General features: G+C 42.1%; 1 protein-coding gene across 1 annotated transcript; it reads left to right on the top strand.

Moving 5' to 3' along the window:
* The first annotated feature begins 1,438 nt into the window (after positions 1–1,438).
* Positions 1,439–21,968, top strand: TBX18 (T-box transcription factor 18). Its single transcript, XM_034060844.1, has 8 exons — positions 1,439–1,855; positions 2,594–2,777; positions 4,284–4,385; positions 7,326–7,497; positions 13,936–14,103; positions 15,337–15,401; positions 18,508–18,602; positions 21,116–21,968. The coding sequence occupies exons 1-8, from the start codon at positions 1,576–1,578 to the stop codon at positions 21,838–21,840; spliced, it is 1,791 nt and encodes a 596-aa protein (XP_033916735.1). The 5' UTR covers positions 1,439–1,575; the 3' UTR covers positions 21,841–21,968.
* Positions 21,969–23,534: the final 1,566 nt, after the last annotated feature.

Here is a 23,534-nt window from a genome sequence, read left to right as displayed (position 1 = left end):
TGAAAGTAGGGATATATTTGCATGTTAGGGGTAGGTAAATTGCGCTAGTGGAAACGGTTACGTCTCCTAAATGGCAGCTATTTCCTCTTTAGATTACGATCAGAAATCTCAGCTGTGCCACTCGACAGGGACCTCCGAGGCTGTAACACGTACGGAGCACACCACCAATTTCTCTCATGTCTGCTACCCTAAACAGAGAAGAGATCCCATTTCCCGAAACGGTGAAAATTGCCTCATGATTTTTTTTTTTTTCGTAGAAAGAGGATTCCTATTGTTTCCTTAAACAGAACATGTCAGCCCATTCAGTTCTGTGAAAAAAAAGGGGGGGAGAGGGTTGAGGGGGAAGTATATAACCCAACAAAATAAAAAAAAAGAAGAAAACACAACAAAAATCTCAATAGCTTTTTAATTTCTCTGGGCATGCAAAGAAATGAATATCTGACTCCAAATCTTTAATAGTTTTACTCGCTGGAAAGATACGAAAAGATTTTCCCAGTAACTATTCTATGCACCTGAATACGATTATTATTAAAGTTGCTGCGGGTGGATGCATCGATGTTCATACAACGTTCGTTTTAATTCTGTTTTTATTGCCGCTTCAGCGCCTAATTGGCTGGGTTTGGAGGGAGCTATGAGCGCCACGCTGAACCCCCTCCGCAGCCGGTGCTTGAATAACGACACCACGACGAATCTCCGAGTGCAACAGCTAAGCACAACTGATAATTACTGATCCCTAACAGCAAGGAAGGGCATAACGTCATTTTGTTTTAAAGTCAGAACGGTTTCCCCTACCGAAACGCAGCGGCCCGGGAGGGCTCCCCGTTCTCTCTGCGTTCTGGAGGGATCTGGGGCTCCCGGCCAGCCCGGTCCCGGAGGGAGGTGGGGTGTCCCCATTAACATTTATTGCAGGGCGCATCTGCCGGGGGGGGCGTGGGGCCGTTTCGGACCGGGGCTGGCGCGGGACAGAGGAGCTCCCCCCTCTTCCCCGATCGCCCGTGAGCCGGGGCGGGGGCCCCCGGGTAGGGCGGCGGGGCCGGGGTCGGAGCGCAGAGGCCGGGGCGGCGCTGATTGGGCTGCGGGCGGCGGGGCAGCGCCAGCCCCCGCCCCGCGGCTCCGCCCGGCCCCCGCCGCCGCAGTGACACTAATGAGCGAGTTCTTCCCACCGGTCTCCTGCCTGGAAGTGCTGACAGATCAAGGCAACAAATTTCAATTACAAGCCCTAATTTGTGTCCGCAGAGCGTTTGTTACCCATGTCAGTCCTGCCTGGCCCATCAGAAGGGGCAGAACGCGGAGGAGGAGGGGGAGAGAAGGAGCGCATCTGCAGAAAGGAGTAGATTTTTTTTCCTCTAAAAAAAACCAACCAAATCAACTCTCCCCCCACCCCCCCCCCAAAAAAAAAAAAAAAAAAGCAAAACAAAACAACAACTTGGCTGATAACTCGGATTTAAAAAGAAAGGCGAGGAAAAGCCCCAGCCCCTTGCCGGCGCGGTCGGGAGGACGGGCGGGCGGCCGGGTGCGGGTGCCGGTGCCGGCGACCGCGGCGCGCCTGGATGCGCGGGCTGTAGGAGGGCGGGCATGGCCGACAAGCGGCGGTCCTCGCCCGGCACCACCATGAGCCTCAAGGCTCATGCCTTCTCCGTGGAGGCGCTCATCGGGGCCGAGAAACAGCAGCAGCAGCAGCCGCCACCGCCACCACCACCGCCGCGGCAGCCGAAGCGGAGGAAGCTGGGCGGCGAGGACGAGGCGGCGGAGGACGAAGGGGGCAGCGGCTGCTGCGCCAAGAGCTCCCCGGCTGCTGCCGGCAGCAGGACCTGCGGCGACATGGAGCTGGGCTGCTCCGCCCGCACCCCCGCCGGTGAGTGCCACCCCGCGCCCCGCCGCCGTCTCCTGTCCGGATGCCGGGCTGGAAGCCCGTTCTCTCGGCTCAACGCCGGCTTCCCCCTGTTCTTTCTGTCCTGCCACACGGCGTGGGCACCCCCCTCCCCACCACCGGCGCTGCCGGGTGAACTGCAGGCGCATCCCGGGACCCCGGGGGGGGAGCGGGCGGGTGCCGGCGGGTGGTCCGTGCCGCAGCGCGGTGGAGCAACAGCTGGGGCTTGTTGCCGAGGAAGGGGAGAAGAGCTTCTACGATGTATATATGTATATGTTGTGCAACTATGTGTATATATATATATATGTATAGCGCATGTATGTATATGTGAGTCCGTAATCTACTGCACACGGGCGCCGGCGGTCACGCTAATCGCTCCCCAACGAAATGTGCTGCCGGCCTCGCACCACCGACCTGCGGCCGCCGCTCCGGCATGGCCCGGGACGGCGGTGTGCCCTGCACGGCCCGGAGGAGCGCTGGGAGCTGCTTGCCGCTGTGCTCCCGCGTAGGGGAGCCCCTCTTCTCGCCCGGCTGGCCCGGTGCGGCCCCACTGAGGTCGCCCCCAGTCCCGGCGCGCAAGGCCGCGGCCCAGGCCCGGGACCGGCGCAGTCCGTTGCCCAGGAGCGGTGACGGGTCGCCGGGGTATGGCGGGTGGTGAGGAAGCCCCCGGTAGGGAGGTCCGCTCTGCCCCTGCCTCTTTCGCTTCCTCCTCGGTCTCCGCAGGCTGCTGCGAGGAGAGCTTCCCGGCGGCCTCCCCGCCCGCCTCCCCCGGCGGCTCCCCGAAGGGTTCGAGGCCCGGATCGCCGCTGGCCGCACCGCAGGCGCCGCGGGTGGACCTGCAGGGCGCCGAGCTCTGGAAGCGCTTCCACGAGATCGGTACCGAGATGATCATCACCAAGGCGGGAAGGTAACGGGCACCCGCGGGAGCTCTCCTCGGGCGGGAGGGCACATGGAAGAGGGCAGAAAACGGGGGGCACCCTCCAGATTTAGGAGGTGGTAATGTTGAACGGCACCGGGGGCATTCGGCGTTCCTGGTTTCATGTTCGTTAGGGCGAGCTCTGGGAGCGCGGCGTCCTCCTGAGGGGAAACTTTTCCCCTTCCCAATGGATACACATGGTAAAAACCTGGGCAGCATAAAAGTATCCGAACTTATTAGAAATTACAAAAACATATTTTATTGAATCCATATGCTGCCCTCTGCGTTCTCAGAGAGTCTTTATTAATGATTGAAACGCAGTCTTAAACAGCACAAAGCAACATTTGTCTTTATGAGAGTCCAGTCGGAGAATTTCTGTTTTATCTTACAGGTGCACTGAAATAACAGCTAGAACTAGTTACCCGCAGCCGGGTTTGCCCCCCAACTTTGTTTAGAAATGACAGAGATGGGGTTTTCTTTCCAGTAACGACTTTTTATTTATATGTACATTTTTTTTAGTGCAGCAGCAAATAATAAACTGGAATAGTTTTTAAGATTTGTAAAATACAGAGAAATACCTTTCATTAGCTTGCAGTCAGCTCGTAACTAAGACATTTCTTGGATTTTATTTTTTTTTTTGGCTTCAAGAATTTACTTTCCTGAAAAAAAGCCATTCCGGACGTCAGCTAAGAAGCCCATTTTGATGTCGAAACCACTGCATCAGTTAATTCCTCCGTTTTCCCCGCAGAAAATCTAAACCTTGAACGTTTGTTGTTGGTTTTGGGTTTTTTTTCTTTCCTTTTCTTTTAAGAAATTACCTCGTAGATTCGTTTCTGCTTTCAATAAAGAAGTTTTACTATACCTTTCAAAGACAGAGTAGCTCTTGCACTTCACCTTTAGTAAGTTGCAGACAGGAAGTCCTGTCTCAATAAAGACCATATTGTTGGGTTGCAGCATGGCACGCTGCTTTTTATAACTGCATCCTTGAGAGGCTAGAATCCTATCACTGTGGGTTTGGCTTTCTCGTTTGCTGCTCTAGAAATGATAACACCTCTTGCTGCTGCCACTTGAAACTTCAGTGGCAGTTTGCGTTTCTGTAACTATTGGTTTGCCTGGGTGGAGATGGTGTTTGCACATCTCCAGAAATAGATTTTTAAGTAATATCTCAAACGGGTTTTAAATGAGCATACTGCTAAAGTCAAGTCTCAAACCCAAGTGATTTACTGTCTAACAATAAAGTTGAAATGATGTGGTAATAGCTGTACTCCCAAAGCGTATCCCAAAACATACGAAGCATTGTTCGAGTAAATGCACTTTAAAAATCTGTTTTGACATATCGAATGGGCCATTTCATGGCCATGTAACTATAATCGTCCAAAAGGACTCTGTAGGCTAAAAGGAAGAACGAGAAAAATCCCACCAAGCGGTTACTTTTCCTAAACAACCAGTCCCGAGTCTGTTTCATATTAAAAATGACCTCTCTCTTTCCATGTTCAGGCGGATGTTTCCCGCAATGAGAGTGAAGATCTCAGGTTTAGACCCACATCAGCAATATTACATTGCTATGGATATTGTGCCAGTGGATAACAAAAGATACAGGTACGCTGAGTTTAAGGCAAAAACCATATGATGCAAGCCATAGGGAGCTTGGCTGTTGGAAGACAGCATTAACACTATATAAATTAACAAAAGTCATGTTTAATTCTCCTTCAGATTCTTATTTTCATCCCAGGGCATTAAAATAAAAAATAAAATAATACAAAGTATGCAAAACCAACTAAAATTTCTCTTACAGCTCTTTATACGCTTGACTGATGTTGTATGTGTACTATGGGCAGATGCTCAGGTTTTGGCTTTCAGAGAGTACAGTTATGGTGCGGTCAGGAAATGTTTTCATTTTTTATTCCTCATCATGCTAGTGGGAGTTATTTATAGTTAACAAATAAATATAAAAACGCACGTTTACCTAGTGCTAAACAGCATTAATAACATTAACACGAATTATGTCTGATTTAATGACATACAAGTTTTCTTGGTCATGTTTCAAATTGGTTATATAATTTAATTTAAAAGCTGGTTATCACTCATATATTTTGGTTGCTTAGATTCACAAAGATCAATTCTTCTAATTACTGTATTTTAAAGAATTAATGGCATTATTGTCTGGAGGATAATGTGAGGAGCAAAAGTATTTGCTCTTCAAATATTTAAGAGCAGGAATTAGGTGCTGAAACTCTCACTGTTTCGAAGGCAGTCATGCTTCAACTCTGCTGCGGCTGCTGGACCTGTAGAAATGTTTGCAAGATTGGGCCCACAGCAGTTGTTACTATGAGTTGTGGATTTTTGGTAGGTCTTGCGTTGAGGATGTGGTCCCATGCTCCATAGGAGCCAGGAGGAGCCTGGCCGAGTAGCTCAGTGGAGGCAGATTCAGGTCCTCACGAATTGCTGGTTTGATCATTTCAACCCTATACTTAGTATAATGTAGGGAAAACCGCTGTGGATTTAACTGCAGAATGAGGAATATAGCAGACTAAGACTTAAAGGTTGGTTCTGCAGGAATGCCGCCTTCTTTCCTAAGCAAACACTGCTTGGTGTTTTTGTGTGCGTTGTTACCTCATTGACCACAATTTTGTTTGCTCGTGTGGTGTATGAGACATTTCTTAGGACCATTTTAGATGTGGCTTTCGGCAAGGTGCAGATACCAGTGCTGAGAATGTTTGGTACATACAGTTAAAGGAGGCACTCTACTGCACCATGGAGAAAAAAATGCTTTTTCTTTTACAACAGTGCAGTGCAGCTATGAGAGCCCTTTTGTAGCTTTGTATTGTACATGTGTGTTTCCTTAGTAATCTAAACATGTAATTCCTAGCAGGTATGAACAATTCCTTAATTCTCAGAAAAAGCGAGGTAGTTATTCCAAAATGGAATAAAAATGTTAACATCAAAAATTAAACCCAGGTATACTGAATATGAGGTGTTTAAATGTCACTAGATTTAAAATACAGCATGCTGGGCTGCGCTGTCTGCTTAGTATGATACGTGGTGCCCAGATAACTGAAGTAACTGAACACTAGCTGTATGAAGGGCAGTAATTTTTCAGTGGCAAACTTCAACTTCTCTAATCATGATTAGTTCTGCAGCTTTAATCTTCCCACTAAATATTGATGCTTTATGTGTTTTACTTGTTGCCAATTTTCATTTTTTTTGCTGTGCAATCTGTTGTTTTTTTAAATATTTTTTTGTTTTTTACTGCTGAATGTAACTTCAGCTTTGTAACTTCAGCTGTTGATGTGGCTTCACAGACTGTCTTGCAGATCTTTAAAGTTCAAAGGTACAACAGCAGTCACATGGAGCCTAGTCTTCAGCTATCATAATGGATAGCAAAACTGAGTGGAAATGAAGAAAATTACATGTAGTTTTCTAGCGAAGTCGGAACATGTAAATATTTGGAAGCTTAAACTGTGAAGCTTAAGCTGTCAAGCTAAAGCTCAAAATATTTTATGTGTATCTATGACATTATTTGCTTCTGTAGGGGATGCATGTATTTTGTATAGACCCACAAATACAAAATAAATGAAAAATATTACATCAGTTGACTGTGTGATCTTGGGTTGTGAATTTGTCTCCAGGAGAGAATTTCACCACCATTCCACATCTTGTTTTACAGGTTGATATAAATTGTACAGAGTGATGCATGTATTGGATCATTTTATTTTCATTTCCAGTGATGTTAAGTCTTTTTCTAATAGGGAGCTGAATTATATGAACATATCATCTGATAAAGCCAGTCTTGTTATTATAAAAAAATATAGCTGAAGTACTGAAATTTTACTGTACTTGAAAAAAATACCTTGAATTTTCAGTTAGTGCTTTTTAAATTGCCCTGTTAAGTATCTGCCTTCAAAATAAGATTTCTACTGAAGCAAGCAATATTTTTATTAAAAAATGAATTTGTCAGAGTTGGCCTAGCAAATGAAATATGGGCTGTGTTTTTTTTTCATTTTTAAGCCTTTCTGCAGCACTATTTGAGACAATTAATATGGTCTTGCAGAAACAGCAAGAGACTAGTTTGACATAGTTCATTATTTTTTCAATCATAATATTCTTTTGTTTCAATAGCTTTCTTTATAGACTCTTCTATTAGACTCAACATGTTAAATCTCCCAAATATGGAATTACTACTCCTAGTTGATAAATGAAGGACCAGATTCTTCTCTGTTTGCTGATGCCTATTCAGAGTACGGCTGTAGCACTCGGTGAACTGACACCAGCTTAGAGCTCAGTGTGGATCATAGTGTTAAGACTGTTACTGATATTAAGTAAACTAAGGTCAGATCAGAGCATGGGTTTTAGCCTTACTTTTGCAGACACCACAACTATGACTTGAAACTAAAAAAAACCCCAAAACTTACTGTCCTTTTGTGTTTTGTTAATTGCTGGGTTCTTGCTGTATGAATAGGCCTTAAGTTATTAATATCGAATGGGTCTGCTAAATTATTTTGAGATTTGGGGTTACAGGTATTTGTTTTCTTTTTATAGGTATGTTTATCATAGCTCCAAGTGGATGGTGGCTGGTAACGCTGACTCCCCGGTACCGCCTCGTGTTTATATTCACCCTGATTCACCTGCCTCTGGGGAGACGTGGATGAGACAAGTGATCAGCTTTGACAAACTGAAGCTTACAAATAACGAGCTGGATGACCAAGGGCATGTGAGTCCTTTCTCTTCTGCAGTATTATACGTAGGCGCATTGCTCAGCCCTAACTCTGACGTACAGCTACAGGGTGCCAGAAATAAGCTTGACTTTTCAAAGCTGTTTTGGAACTTTACCATCCAGATCTGAAATCTGCTTACTTTCTGCTCTGATAATTAACTGCTTATTAGAGCCTGCTGTTTTACTCCCCCCTCAAAAACAGAACTCCTTCTGCAAAGTAAGAGTTTACAAGGGTAAATTGCCTAATAGGAAGGGGCAGAATTGCTCTCACGTTTTCCCACCGAGCGTGTTACTTGCAACTTCTGCTTCGATCAAAAAGGACGCTTAAATTCACAAGTGGCTAGAAGAAACATTAATAGTGTGCAATAACTTCACGTGAATAAAAATACACTTAACTATTTTCTTAACCTAAACATTTGTGTGAAATCCCATGAGGTGTTAATAATTGCAGTCAAAAACGAACAACATGGGAGCTGGGTTTGCTCTGATAATGATTTATTACATACCTTATGAAGCAAGACCCTTTCACAGCTGAGGTTCATTACTTCGGAAAAAACTGGCGAAGATGTATGCAGTATGAGTGTTCTGTTTGCAAGTTCTAAATTGTTTAGTTATGACATTATCTAATGTGACAAAATGTGTTATGTTAATATTTCCTTTTCTGTTCAAAACTGTTGAAACATGACAGATGTAAGCCAGTATCTTTCCAGCAACCCCCAGAATAGTTTTACTCAACACCTTAGGAAGTAATTAAAAAATGAGAATTGTTTTTAGTCAGACTGAAGTCTTTAGTTTCGCAAAATCCTGTAATAAAGGGCAAATGTTTGCCTCCTTTCAGAAGGAGAAACAAATTCCAAGTGGTAGAGTTTTAAGATGTTGGAGGCAAGTTTTGAGACAGGATGTGGATTCCATTGTCCTTAGAGTAGCCCAATTTATTAACAAGGATATTTTCCCCTTTGTGGAAGGGAGTGAAAGAAAACATACCTGGCACAAAGTACAGATACTACATCAATTTTTCAGTGTAGTTGTAACTCTGTGACATTAAGCCATGTATTTTGTCAATATGTAGTCCAAGTTTAAGTACGAGATTTATTTTTTTCCCTCCATTTGTGTTTGCAAAGGATATTAACGTGAGACTCCAGTCAAATTGTCCAAGAGCTACAACTGTTAAGTTACAGCAGCAGGAATAGAGGAGACTGGCTGTACTAAGCTAGCAAATGAGATAACAGGGATAAGAAGTCTCTCTTTCATGTAATACTGTTCACAATTTTATTGTGTTCTTCCTTAAAAAAACAATGTGGGGGTATTCACACACCTTAAGTTCGCTTTTCTTTAGGCTTGTAAGAAAGACATTTTGTACTGTTTCTTTCCAGAATTACAGTTATGGAGTCTTACTTGGCAGCATCTGTTCAGCTTAAGGTTAGCACACGTAGTTCCCTTAGTTTCTCCAGCATTCATTTATTTGCGACTCTTCTTGGGTGGGAGTTGCCTTCTCCGAGTCCTGAGTCTATTGTAAGGGCTTTAAAAAGTGAAGCAGATGCAAATGGATAAAATGTCACTATTCCAACATAGGCCAGGCCAGCTGCTTTTTGTATTCATTGCAGAGGGACGATATGTGGCTACTGTGGTCCACCCATGCACTTGCAGTCCCAAACTGCTCTGTGATAAAATCTCAGCTATGTAGAGAATGGTATTACTGTGTTTTTTCCATCCCAGATCTTAGTTTTGTTTTCATTCTGAACTGAAACCTGTGTAGTGTACACAGCACACCATTATTTATAATGTGGGGGGATATAAATTTTCTGGTCTTTAGTGTTTTGATTTGGAAAGTAGTGGTGCTAAGTCCTAGTACAGTGATTTGAGACACATTGAACTGATTCAGAGCTACATCAATGACCCTCTTCCCTAGAATGGAAATTTAAGTATTAAAATAAAAGGACAAAAGAAGGATGACTGTAAAATAATTTCATATTTCTCAAATCTTGGAAATTGCAAACACGTCATTCAAAATTACCAGAAAAGGCAAAAGCAGAAAGCAGAAAAGTGTCTCTTCCAATGGGTACATTTTTTCTTTTAAAGCTATGGTAGTGTGGAATGCTGTATTGAAAGAGCTATGTAGCCTCTGAATGCCTCTAGCAATAATGGAAAATGAATAATCATATTTTGTGATGAATATAAAAAAAAACAATTGTTTCTCATAAGCAGGAAAGAACCATTTTTCTCAAGAGGGTACCAGGGAAGGGATGAGGAATTAGAAGAGCAAGGGGTCAAGGCTGTACCTCGAATATTAGCTTTTACATCAAGTATTCTGACCCTCCCCCCCTGTACGGGTGATGGAGTGTATTCTAGATTATTAGGAAGTTGGTTTTGTCATCTTCTTCCGCTTAGGCAGAGCGGCTCAGAGAAACCTCGGTGGGGTCTCTGCACTTTGCCATCACTCCTCCAGTAGGGCTTTAACTGTTGTTCTTTGGGTGTGCTTTCTGTGCTGTCTGGTTCTGGGGCTTTAATCCATGTTGAAATGGTTCCTTTATTCTTCCTGTGCTCCTCAGATGTAATAGGTTTTGCAGAATTTTTGCATTATAATCCCAGGGCTAGGTTTTGATCTTGCAGGCACTGGGGTAAGGAGCTCACAAGAGATCCAACGAGAGCCCTTTTACCTATTCTATGATTCTATTCCTGAGTACTAACTATCAGAATCTGTGAGATAAGTGACCCATGTTCATGGGAATGGGGACAGTATTTGCAAATAGACATTAAAGTAGTATTTCTGTGCAGTGTTTATACTGTGATAGAAGGTCATGGCAGCCAGCTCCCCCTGTGTTGCATTGCCCTGGGATTAGCTTCTGGTGAAAGGAGATCAGTCATCTCCAAGACAATTTTTTTCGCTGCTTGAATGCTTTCTGGGCTCCTTGCTGCCTGCTGCTATTTTCATCAGTATTTTGAGTGGGAGTTTGTGACGACGTAATATTAGAGAGCTGTTCTGTGGGGAGAGTTTGAAGTACATCTGCACGTAGGATACTCTCTGATACATGGGTTTCACTTGCAGGCTGAGGAGATCAAGCAAATTTTGTAAGGATATGTTTTCCTTGTGTGCGTTTGATCTCAAAAGGGAGTCCCAGGGTGAATTCCCTGCTTTGGAAAGATTGTGTGCTTATGAAGGCATTAAGACACATACTGTAGCATTTGTGTCTTTCATCTGGGTTGTGATTGTGAGGAAAAGTAAACCTGCATTTTGCAGTTGACACTGAGGAGTGAATGGTGTGGTCGCTTTTTATGAATGTCTCTCATTCCCCTCTCATGTGTGGAGTAAGTGCTGCATTGTAAAAGCTGTCTTTCCCTCCGGCTGGTTAGAGCTGGTTGATTCTTCTGTTTCGATGCAGTTTTTAATCTGAATTTCAGCAGAGCGGAAAAGTCAATATTTTTGATGCTCTTTTCCATGCTTTTCAGCTGCGTATTTTTTGATGCAATAGAACATCTTTTAACTTTTAGTGAAAATGAGTCTGTTAGCCTGTTAATTGTTCCTTGGTGGTTGGGTATGGGTTGTTTTTTTTTTCCCATTTGAAAGTGGGGTGAGGCTGGGAGAAGAGGCGGACTGTTACTCTGCCCAGACTTGGCTCCAAGTAGCGAGCTTTGCTTACAATCAATGGGTAGTTATATGTTTTTGTCACAATGAAAAGCTGGGAAACAGCAGCATTTGCACTTGCAGTTTTTGTCTTTTATGAAGAGGGAATCTGTGCTTCTTAGCCCTACACGTTCCCCTAACTGCAGAAAGCAGGAATGCATGGGCTTTGCAGGGAGAGTAAATAAGGATTTTGGGCAAGACCAGCATTGAGGTGAAGATCCGACTGGTGGTGGGGCGGTGACTGGGTAGTCAGTGAGCTGCTGTGGGATTGGCATCTCCCCCATGAAAGAGTACTGGGCTCTTGCTTGTTCTGGCTGTGATGGTAGTGCTACAGCAGTGCCCAAGCTCAGGGTGAGCTCTGGGGCCTCATCACAGCATCACCTCTGAAAAGCCATGTTTTGAAGGTGATCCCACCTTTGTGTGTCTGCAGGTACTTTGTCTGCCTTTGCTCTTCCAGGCTGTTGCCTTGCTCTCCTGCCTACCTATGCCTTCCATTGAGTAATGATGTTGTGGTCAAAGTGTAGTTTTACCTTTGTCAAGAGAAGTTTATTCACCCAACAAACGTTTTGGTCTTTTCCCATTAGGGATTCACAGAGAGAGGCAGGCTTTTCAACTGTGAGTTGAAACTAATTCCAACTCATGTTTGGTGGGACTTGTTGGGGGTTTTCTGTTTTTGGCTTTTAAGGGTAAAAGGGGAAAATTGCTGCTTCTGAAAATAAGCTCTTCAATCCCATTTGTGCTGTGAAATGGGCAAGCACTACAGAATGAAAAGCCATAACCTCCTTTCCCTTAGTTTTTTCTTCACATAGCTTTAGGTGATTCTTAGAGTAATAGAGCTGAACAGTTTTGGAAGAGAGTATTGCATCTCCCTCTCCTTTTATATCCTGTCTTCATAGTGTTGCTCTTTAATTCATCAGGTCTCTACAGTTATGTATTATTTATTTAGAATTCAGAGTCCTGATAGTTAACAAAGGTCCTATTGTACAAGACACATCAAGAAGCAAAAAACTATTGCTACGGATCTGCTAAATATCTAGCTGTGTGTCAGTGCAGGAAATTTCAGTGTAGCACAGAGCCAAAACAGGTTGCTTTTAGGAGATGACAAGGATCAGTTTAGCTGTAATAGCCACCCAGATAAGGACTGAGAGGTGCTCATGTCCGTGCTGCTGTGACTTCACTTGTTCTGATACATGAGCAGAGTTGTTTATAGCTGCTTGGGTTATCATTGTGTACAGTTAAGTCCGCTGTGTAGGCAAGTGGTAGTTTGCACTGCAGAGCTGATGGGGTGACATAATCCGTCTGGGAGCAGAACATGGCACGCTCAGTGGCAGCCAGGCAAATGGCAAGGCACAGAATAGAGGTGAGTTTGAACAGCGGAACAGAGTTTTCCTTGATCACTTTTCCTCCTGTTGCACCAGTATATCCCCTGGTATCACTGGGTGTTCACAGGAAAACAGTGTCAGGAATGTGCTATCCCCTCTGCATTTTCATTTTGTAGATCTTTGCCAGCAGAGAACTGAAAGGAGTGTTGTAAAAGGGAATACACATTTGCATGATAAAAATCTTGCTCTGTGCAAGATTTCAGAAACTGGGAAAAGGCTTCATATGAGAACATCCGTAGGGCACTCCCTGAGCAAATTAATTGGAGCCTGTGATGTCATTGTCAAAACCTTACTTACAGGCTAATAAACCCTGTGATTATCCAGAAACTTGGCTTACCCATACCGGGGTCATGTCACCTGGCCAGGACCAACTGTAGTAAACTAGCCAAACTCTAGTTTATCCAAATGAATGTAATGTCCTCTATGTCATTTGGATGAACGAACTTCCACAGTGTCTGGCATAGGGGCTCTGTCAAGTGCCTGAATATATGCACATTCTGAGGCTATTCAAGGAGCAGGAAATTAAAAAGCTTCTCCTGAATGTTGATTAGTGGTTCCACAGGCCAGTAGCCATAGACTATTTATTTATCAGGTTACTAATTTCTCAGACCTTCCAACAATAATAGTTGAGCTTACAATTATTATTTTTCCTTGAAGTCTTCTATTTTAGTAGTGGTTAGCTGGAGTAAAATAGAGGAAACATTCTGTATTTTAAATCTCAACTAAAATTTCAGAGCAACACCAAGAGGTATTTTTGTGTATAATTTTATGCACTGTGAGTTCATATGCTTCTCATTTATACTTTATTTTTAATTGAGTTTATGTATGCCTGGAAGAGTTTGTGTATTGATACTCATTGTCTGTATTATAAATCAAGGATTATTAACACTTTAGAGTTTTGGATGTCAGTATTATTTTACTCCAAGTTTCTGCATCTTCAGAGTGTGAGAGTCTCAGCTTGTGTTCAAAACAGGAGACATTTCCGGGATATCGTTTTGGTATATTGAGAAAAAAAAAATGCTACAAGCACATCCTGAAGGTTCCAAAAACACAAAGCAAATGCTGCTGCTGTTAATCCTGTTAAATCAAATCCAGGCTCCAGTGGAAAACAGTGACAAAACTTTACTAATTCCAGTGGGATCAGAACTTCACTCCTGACTTTTTTTCCTTCCAAGCCAGTCTCAATTGAGCCAGTCTCTGAATTTGGACCTCTTGAGTCGTAATTTTTAAATGCTTAGGGTTGGCAATAACATGAATGCACAGGGATTAGACTACTGTAATAAGAACCTTCAGAGGTTAAAGAAAACATCTGATTTCTAGTAAGTGGCATGGTAAACACATACCATAACCTGTTCCAAAAAGCTATTAGTCCTGAAACAGCAGGGTGTCCTTTCTAATAAATGTTATCTTTTTTCTTTAATGACTGCATAGATTATCCTGCACTCTATGCATAAATATCAGCCTCGTGTCCACGTCATCCGAAAAGACTGTGGAGATGATCTGTCACCCGTCAAGCCTGTTCCTTCGGGAGAAGGGGTGAAAGCCTTCTCCTTTCCAGAGACAGTTTTCACTACTGTCACAGCATACCAAAATCAACAGGTAACTTTGACTTTCTGCTTAAAACTTTACAGGCTTTCCAGAGTAGATTGAGGAAGTAAGAAGTAAAAAGTGAGAGATGCTCACTTTTAATGTGAGATGCTCATGGAGTAAGAGAAAAGTGGATACTTTTATTATACCACCTATTAAAAAGCATTGTCTAAACACTTTTTGTGTTATAAGTAGCTTTCGCCAGTAGTATTGCAGCAGTGCCTGGAAGCTATAGCTGAGACTTTAGGCCATGTGGGCTAGATGCTGCACTGGGATAGTAATTCTTGTTATGGGGATTGCACAGTCTAATACATAACATAACTCATAGTGTCTCAATTATAAATACAACATTGAAACACAAGGTGAAGAGCAGTCTAATTTTCAAAGGTGTTTTTTGTACCTTTAAGTGTGGATACATGTCTGTACACAATTTTTAAAGCACTTTTGCTTCTGATTCCAGTGATTTCAAAACTCCCAGGACCTTAACAGAGAAGTTGATGTCTAAAGAAAGTTGCAGTCATTTTCATTAGCTGCATTCAGCATTTTTTGTTAATTACAATTTATCTGGGTTCACACAGATTCTAAGTCAAAAGTAAACTACAGGTTGTATCACTCCAGTTTTTGTCCCTTATTACCTCTTGTTTAAGTATTAACATACATAGTGACACCTTAGTTAGCTAACTTTGTGACATCTTATTAATTCCATGGAAGTAACTGCAGCTGTATTTTAGGAAATATGGTGTCTTTACAAGGAGAACAGAGCCATGTAAATACGGAAGTATAATTATTTGGCACCTATACCATTTATTTAAATAAATTACAAGTTTTGGGGGGAGGTGCTGGTTTTTGTTCTTTTTTTGGTGGAGGATAATAGCCTAGAGATAATATCACTTTCAGATTTCCATCTTGACCTGTACAGAAATAAAAGTTAATATAATTTCATTGCAATTAGGCAGTGTACTCTCTTACGTGAATAAAGACATTTGCCAGAAGATTTTTCTCAAGAATTTCAACCTGCCATTTGGTGGCATTAAATACTTATTTAGTTTCTCTGGGGATTTGCAGAAATAATGATGGGAAGGCTGGCCCTTATTCTGCCGTGTTTCAGGACAACCATCTTAAACCATGCAAATGTCAAGGTGCTTCTACTCCTCTGCCAGCTTAATTGTGTCAGGAAAGTAATTTTGTGTATTATGCAGATGAATTTGCAGGTAATGATATCATCACTCATACTCATATTCACAGATAACTCGTCTGAAGATTGATAGGAATCCATTTGCCAAAGGCTTTAGAGATTCGGGACGTAACAGGTAGGTGCTGGGGAAAGAGGTGGCCTTATTACTGCTGACACAGTTGGTTTGTGAAGGCTGGTCAAGGGGAATACCTGTGTTTATAAACAGATCAGTCTGATTCCTTCTTGAGGAAGTGCTTAGGCTTCCCAGTAGCATTTTCTGTGGTGGGCTCCTGCTCCTATTCCTCTGACCATCTAGATCAAGAAGGGGTTGGCACTCAGCTTGACTCATGTACTCAAGTTTCCTTTCGGTGGTAGCAGTGGCATCCTGTGAAGGCTTCAAATGGAATTAATGCCTACTCAGCTCTGTGATTTCAGGCTGCTTCTGAAATCTCCTCTTTCTCCTGGCTGGAGAGAGAAACTGCAGATACAAGTGTCAAACTGTAAGCCCAGGTTCTTCTGCGTGTAAGTGGCATTTAGTATGGATGAATGGCTTCTTGTTTTCTCTTCAAGGGGGAGAAACCAAGTCCTGTCATGCAGTAACCTTACGTTCAGTACACCTGCCTAGAAGCTGGGATACCTGTGCTCAAGTATCTCCTTAGCCTAAGGAGATTTATATCCACTTCCTAGGTGAATGCCTTTCCTACTAGGCTATAGCTGACTTTGAAATAAGCCTGGTTTCCACCTCTTCTATTGCAGTTGGACTGGTTAATTGCTTGCTCTGTCTTGATTCATGAATCTTTCAAAATAGCAATGGGGAATCTGAGTAGTGCAAAGTAGAGACTTGGGTCTAGTCCCTGCTGGCAGCACTGATGAGCTATTTTATCCAAAGACTGTTTAATACAAAATACTTAAGCTTGTTATGAATTGTATGTTAAATCATTTCAGCTAAAAAAAGCAGCATTTAATTGTGGTGCATATTATACATCAGTTCCAGTGACCACATCATATTTAGTGTCTACAGCTGCTATATTTATGACCTAGTTTTGCAGAGAAGGGAGCAGGCTGTGCTGGTAGGAATGTTCAGAGAGTATCTTTTGGTAGCTGCTTTAATGATCTTCTCTTTTAGCAAAGACTGAAGCATTAAAGCCTGTTTTGTGCTTCCACCCGAGTTACATAAATGCTGAAACTGGACAGCAAATCAGAGTAGTTTTTTAGAAGATGAACAGTTATAGAAAGGGTGGGGTAGTTATAAAGATTTAAAGAAATTCACTGTAAGTATCTTTTCAGATTGCATTCTGCATTTGCTGCTTTCTAGCAAGGATATCCAGAGAGGGTTTTTTGTTTATCTGCTAGGAATAAGTTTGGTTCGGGCACTAGAAAATGAGCAGGATATTTTAATTGAGAGACAATGGATTAGAGGTCTAGTCCTCTAGGAAGGGGCAGCCTCTGTTACACTGAAAGAATTCAGATCTCGTCTAAAGCCAGTTCTGAAATATTTTACAGACACACTGGTTACGGAAGTGACTGCAAACTCTTGTCCATTGCAAATTGGTGTTGGTTTACTCCAGCCAGTATTGCTGCTTTATGTGATAGTCTCTGTGGTACTGAATAAGCATGTTTGGAAATGCAGCTCAGAGTTTTAATTGTTGGGAAGATTTAATTTTTAAATTTAAAATACAGGCTTTACTCAGTTGATTTTTATTTTACTCTATTACAAAATACTGAAATTAAATGCTAAGATTCTGTTTTCTTCATTGTTCTAGCTGATATATTTATTACTGAGGCGTTTTAGTCAGCAACAAAACTGGGAAAACAGTGCTGTGGTACCATTATATCCAACTTTTTAATGTTGCTTTAATTATGGCAGATACCTTACTCAGCACTGCTGCATGCAATAGTTCTGTTTAATTAAAAATATTCTCTTTCAGATCATTCCCGTTCAGTCCCACAGGCTATTTTACAGAAATCAGTAGCTTCACCTTTTAAAAACATTCCCTGTGCATTTGCAAAGTGCAACAGAATTTATGTGCTGAGAATGGTTTCATTCTTCAGTTAGGCCTTAAGTTTGACCCTATAAAAAATTTTACTTGGGAAAGGACCAGAAATTTTCCCTTTAAATACTTCAGGAAAAACATAACTGTTTTCTTAAATAAACTTGGCCATTTGATAGCATAAATTAGGGTGGTGATAAAATGTGGAAATTGTTCGAAGGCATCTTGTATAAATTATCACCTTGGCTACACTCCTCCAGGAGGTAGCTTTTATCTCCACTTTAACTAGAAATGAAAATTCACCATTACTGCTGAAAATGAAGGCTATCTTTTTAGTCCAGGTTCAGCTAATAAATACTTCATAAATGTTTCCTGACATATATTAGTGATCCTGCTGGAAATGCAGTGGGTAAGAAGCAGTATCAGAAGAACATGTTGGTAGTTTCAGATTGGGCTATTTTGCATAATTTGAGTTTACAGAGTGCTGCTGCTCAAAGGGGAGAACTTGTATTTGGTGTGTGCCTGATGCTGACACTTAACAAGCCTTTGGACCCCAGGAGCCAAAAATAATAGCAAAATTATACCTATGAGGTGCATTATTCATAAAATTATGTCAGAAAACAAATGAGCCTTTACCTTCAGGAAATAGAAATTCTTCTAAATACTGTCTGCCATGATTGTCTGCCCAGTTGTTTCTGTTTCTTCACAATGCTTTTGAAAGAAAATGACAAATTTTTGGTTTCCAAAGGCACATAGTAATCAAGTCACAACACAGCTTTATACATGTTCATAACAAAAAGCTGAACACCCATGCTTGTAAGTGTGATTTTCCCACTCACTGGTAATAACTGAGAATCCTATTTTAATAGAAGTTGTCAGTGGATCACATTTGTTCCAGGCAGAAATAGAAGATCGTCCCTCTGGCAGTTAGAGAAGTTGCTCTTAAGGAAATGTCATACTAGGAAAACATCTAACATCGTTTTAGCCAAGTCTCCCTGCTCAAACAACCCTCCCCAAAAGGAAAAAACTGTTGAAATAGAGAGCCAGACTTGAGGAATTGTAAAACTCTTTGCCTCCTGCCAGCCCAGCGGCTGCAGATCACAGTGATCTCATGGATAAGGTTGAAAGGCTCTTTTCTAAAAATCAAAATAATCTTCAAAATAATCCTGAAATGTTCTGAGTTAAAGTATCCAGAGACACATGACGTAATAGTTTGCTTTCATGATGCCGTCATGTTTTTTTTCTAAATAGAATGGGACTGGAAGCTTTGGTAGAGTCTTATGCATTCTGGAGACCTTCACTGAGAACACTGACCTTTGAAGATATACCTGGGATACCCAAACAAGGTAACTGTCTTTTTCATTTTCTTTCAAAACAAAAAAGCATTAAGGTAAAGCTTTGCCCATTATGCTATACAAAACTAGGTAAGTGTGTCTCTTGCAGAGGAAAAGTATCCAAGCAACCCCAGTGCAGGCCATCACCTCTCATGAGTTATTTTAAGGTAGAAAACTAATGCTACCTTAACAGCTGAGGCAATAAAAATACTAGGTTTTAAAGATAAATCAACCACATGTGGAGGAGAGCTCCCGTTATTTAACGATGGAATAACCTATTCCTTAGTGTTACGCTGTGGCTAGATACACAAAGTAAAGATTATTTGTAGGTCACTTCTATTGTACACATTCAAACTTCAATGTAGGAATTACTTCTGTGTTTAAGAGAAAAGAAAGAGAAGAAATATCTTCTTAAGTAATAGTAGCAAATAGGAGCAACCTTACTTGGGTTTCTTTCTTGGAAAGCTTTCTTGATTCCTAAAGACCTAAAAATTGTTCAGTGAAGTCCAAGCAAACTTTAACTGCATCCTAGAGCTTGAAAAATGGGACCTCCTCTCTGTTTTGCTCTTTCCTGCTCCCCAGTTTGTAACCTCTTGGTTTCCACTTTCCCCATCATACAGGTAGTACTGTGACAGAAGCCTGTTCGGACAGACAGAGAAGTCTCTGAACTCTTTTCTGAATTCCTTTATTTCCAAAGTACTCCAATGCATATAGAAAACCTCTCAGCCTTTTCCCAACTAAATCAGACATATTAGTCCTGGTTCTTCACATTTTCTGCTATCAGATTTACAAACATCCTATCTGCTTTCTGGATAATGTATTGCAAAGTTGCTAAACATCTTCAGAGCAAAAATCTAGAGAACACAGTAATACACAGAAATCACTGTTGTCAACTTCTCCTTAGCCCACTCCTTTGAGAAGTCTTTAGCATCAGTGCTTGATGTGGGCAATTACAAAGTTTTTGTGCCAAGACATAGATACATTGGATGAAGGTTGGCAGGATTTCGGGCAGAGCATGGGGGTGAGATGGTCCTCATTACAAAGGCCTGTACTGAGAAGTTAGCATCAGATCTGATGACCCTTGTCAGACTGAAAAGCAACTCCCTATGAAGTTAATCCATCTAGGAGACAGACCAACTTTATTGCCCTCTTTGTACGTAGCAACATTATTTGAGAGTAGGGGAACTGCAGCCATGAACTTCCTGCTTCCATTTCTGCTGTTGCCTGACATTAAGGGGCTTGTTGGAGTTGCTGTTGGTGTTCAGAAGATGGGAAATGGGATCTTTGTGAAATCTTTAGTCACCTATACCTTGGACAGTAGGGTGGTTTAGAGAATTGCTGAAATTCCATTTGAAATTTGTCCTGGTTGTTAGTGCTGGAAGTGACCATTTTCAGGTAGTAGAGCCATTGACATAGATCAGAAAAATAATAAGTATACCTTACACCAGGGTTTCTGTAATGTGGCAGTGTCTTATGGTGCTTTGAGCTTGTGGTGTCCTGTCAACAGAGCAGAGGCAGAGCTCACTAATGATGTACTTCTTTTTGTTAGCTCAGCAATCATGAAAGCCTGCTAACAGTGTGCGTCTCTTTGCAGCATCAAGCTCTTTGATTTTTAATGTGGTTCACAAAGTGAAAAGTCTTCCTTGTTAAGTGCCTTCTGCTGCAGAGACTGTGAAAAGCCCAAATTGGTTTTCTGTGCTCTTTTCTGGGGAGATAAAATCTCTAAGAAAATGAAGTATTTCTTGCAGTTGGTAAACTTTCAGTCCTGAGAAAAGGCTTCATCTGTAGCAAGCAGTGTGTTTTCAGGAGCATTCAGCACTGGTATTTGTCATTTTCTGGTATCAAGTTCTGATATGAGTAAATTAAGAGCTTGCAAACAGCTTGCTGCACCCTAAACCTCCACCTACCTGTTCAAGAAATGAAGCAGCTGTGCACAGTGCTCAGCCTACGCTTTTCCTGAAGTTGTTCTCAAATTTTGTTCTCAAGTATTTTTCATCTGAAGTTGAAAGCTTTTTGTTCTGAAGTTCTACTCCAAAGCTGTGAACTTTCCTGAAGCTGTTGAACTGTGGGAGCTTGAGCTAAGGATCCTCTTCCTTAGCTGGTGCTCTGACAGTGATAGTGCCTGAAATGCACTCCAGGGTGTAGCACGGGCATAAACAACACAAAATTCATCTTGAAGGAGGCTACCTGTGGTGAGATACTCAACTTGGCTACATCTTAACTGCCACACCATTCTCTCCCAGTGTTAATGAGTAATTAATGTTTTGGGCAAGAGCTCTCAGTATTGAGCAATGGTTGCAAAAGTGTAACTTCTGTCCTCTTTCTTGGCCAGGTTGTTTCTTTAAAAGTAAGCATGTGCCATGCACACTATCTCCTCTCACCCACCATGTGTGTACAATATTTTTCGAATGAATGTGAGTCATGTTTCATGTTAAGGGTTGTTATGGAAGGCAAAGGTCTTGTTCTGTCACCTAGGAAGTGAACCTTTCCCAATATGCTTCTTACTCTGTAATGTTCTCTTCCAGGAAATGCAGGTTCCTCTACTTTGCTCCAGGGATCTGGCACTGGAGTGCCATCTACCCACCCTCACCTTTTACCGGGTTCCCCTTGCTCATCTCCAGCCTTCCACCTCAGTCCCAACACTAGCCAGCTCTGTAGCCTTGCTCCAGCTGACTACACAGCTTGTGCCCGCTCAGGCTTGACCCTGAACAGATACAGCACCTCTTTGGCTGAAACGTACAACAGGCTCACAAACCAAACCAGTGAGACGTTTGCACCCCCGAGGACTCCCTCCTATGTTGGTGTGTCGAGTAGCACAACTGTGAATATGTCTATGAGTGGCAATGACGGGGATGCATTCAGCTGCCCGCAGACTGGCTTATCTATGCAGATTTCAGGAATGTCTCCACAGCTCCAGTACATCATGCCATCCCCATCCAGCAATGCCTTTACCACTAATCAAACCCACCAAGGCTCCTACAACACGTTTAGACTGCACAGTCCCTGTGCGCTCTATGGATATAACTTTTCCACATCCCCTAAACTGGCTGCCAGTCCTGAGAAAATCGTTTCTTCCCAAGGAAGTTTCTTGGGGTCCTCGCCAAGTGGAACCATGACGGATCGGCAGATGTTGCCCCCCGTGGAAGGAGTGCACTTACTTAGCAGTGGGGGGCAGCAGAATTTCTTTGACTCTAGGACCCTAGGAAGCTTAACACTCTCATCTTCTCAAGTGTCTGCACATATGGTTTGATGAAACCTTTAAGTAAAAGTACAGTATGTTTGGTGTCTACGATATATTTCTTTTGCAATATGAAAGGACACTCGGTGTAGCTTGTAAAGTGTGCGTGTATATATAAAATGAGAGGAAGTTTCACTGAATTTTTTATTTGCTTGTGGCCAGATTATTCTCCTATTTTGCGTTACACAGTTTGCTGTGGCGTAGACTGCTTTAGTTTTCTGGTATAATACCCTTAGTTGTATAACACGTTGGGACATATGCAACAAATTAAGTAAGACTTCCTCCCCTTTCCCCCTCCTCTGTTCTAACCCCTTTAAAGAATGAAATAACACTTGGAGTATTAAACAACACAGACAAGCCCACTTACACTTCCTAGAGAACTAGTGAGTTTCTTTTAAAACGTTGACACAATGATAAGCTGATGCACCAAAGGCATTTTACAAGTTTCTTCTCTATTACAAGGGATATGAAGGGTATTTGGACTTTTAAGTGTTAAGAATCAAACATCCAGCCTAAAATAGAAGTTTAGCTAATGGATTATTTACAAAGTAAACAGAAAGATTAGCTTGCCTTCTCATGATACATTGTTTTCAGCTTTTCAACGGCACAGCATTCTCGCTAGGATTTTCTTTCAGCATTAGCCTACAGTTATGATTAGGTATTTGAAGATAAATAATGCATATTCAGATAGTGGTGAGTGGAGTAATTTAAACCAACAGCAGAAGAGGCATTCCTTAGTACAGAATGAACTTTGGGGTTCTTAATATTTGTCAAAGGAAGGGCTTGATGCATATTTTCCTGCATAAATATTGCCTATAAGACATTTACTGGACAGTAGGATAATCTAATATATCTTTGGTTTTGTATTTTTACTTTTTTTAAAGGAAAATGCAAGTTTGCTTTAGGGAGGGGTGAAAGGCAAGGAGGATGAGAAGTTCCATTATTGATTTTACCCACCTCTGTGTGTGTTGTGTTTGGTTTTGTTTTGTTTTTTTGAATAAGGGCAAAAGGTCCTCCATTCTCAATATCTCAGAAATACATCACCTGTACCAATTAGGCAGATGATCTGGTTTGCCCACAAGTATTTCTGGAAGCAGAACTTTGTTGCAGCTGCCTCCCTGCTCTTCTGTTTCATAGTAAGTTTTTGCCCTGTAATTGGAAAGGTTCACTTCCCAGTGGCACTTGTGAGAACAGAGATAATGACCTGCTCCTGACCAGGCTCCTCCAGAGTGACGAAGACATGGGTTGACACTTGTCATAGTGAAGTTTCTACCCTCATCTGCACCTGTACAGCCCTGGTGTGCATCATCCTAACTGCAAAAGCTGCCTCTCAGCTACCTTCCTGTTGGAGCTGAAACGCGGAGGTTGTGGAGCAGATTTTAATGCTTGAGAGAACAGGTTATCTTCAACAGTCAGTTAAATCTCCTTTATATTGTGCAGGTGGTGTAAAGGCATTATAAAGTGGGTACAAATGCAGTTGAAAATGTTTCCCAGGTCGGTATTGAAGGAGAATAAGGGCTTTCATATTTTATGTTTTTCTCTGTTAGATTTTTTTATTTTTGGTGAAGGTGGATTATGTTTCTCAAGAGTTCCTATGTCTTTTCTGGCAAACAGTGGTCTCAACCACTCCCACTTCAAGAAAGACTCGTTGCAGCTAATATTTCTCCAGTGGGATGGAGATAATGAACGCAGAAACAGTCCTCTTG

Source organism: Melopsittacus undulatus, chromosome 3 (genome assembly GCF_012275295.1).
Source record: "Melopsittacus undulatus isolate bMelUnd1 chromosome 3, bMelUnd1.mat.Z, whole genome shotgun sequence".
Classification (NCBI taxonomy): Eukaryota; Metazoa; Chordata; class Aves; order Psittaciformes; family Psittaculidae; genus Melopsittacus; species Melopsittacus undulatus.
Note: the sequence above shows the minus strand (reverse complement) of the source record. Positions and strands in the feature narration are given on the sequence as shown.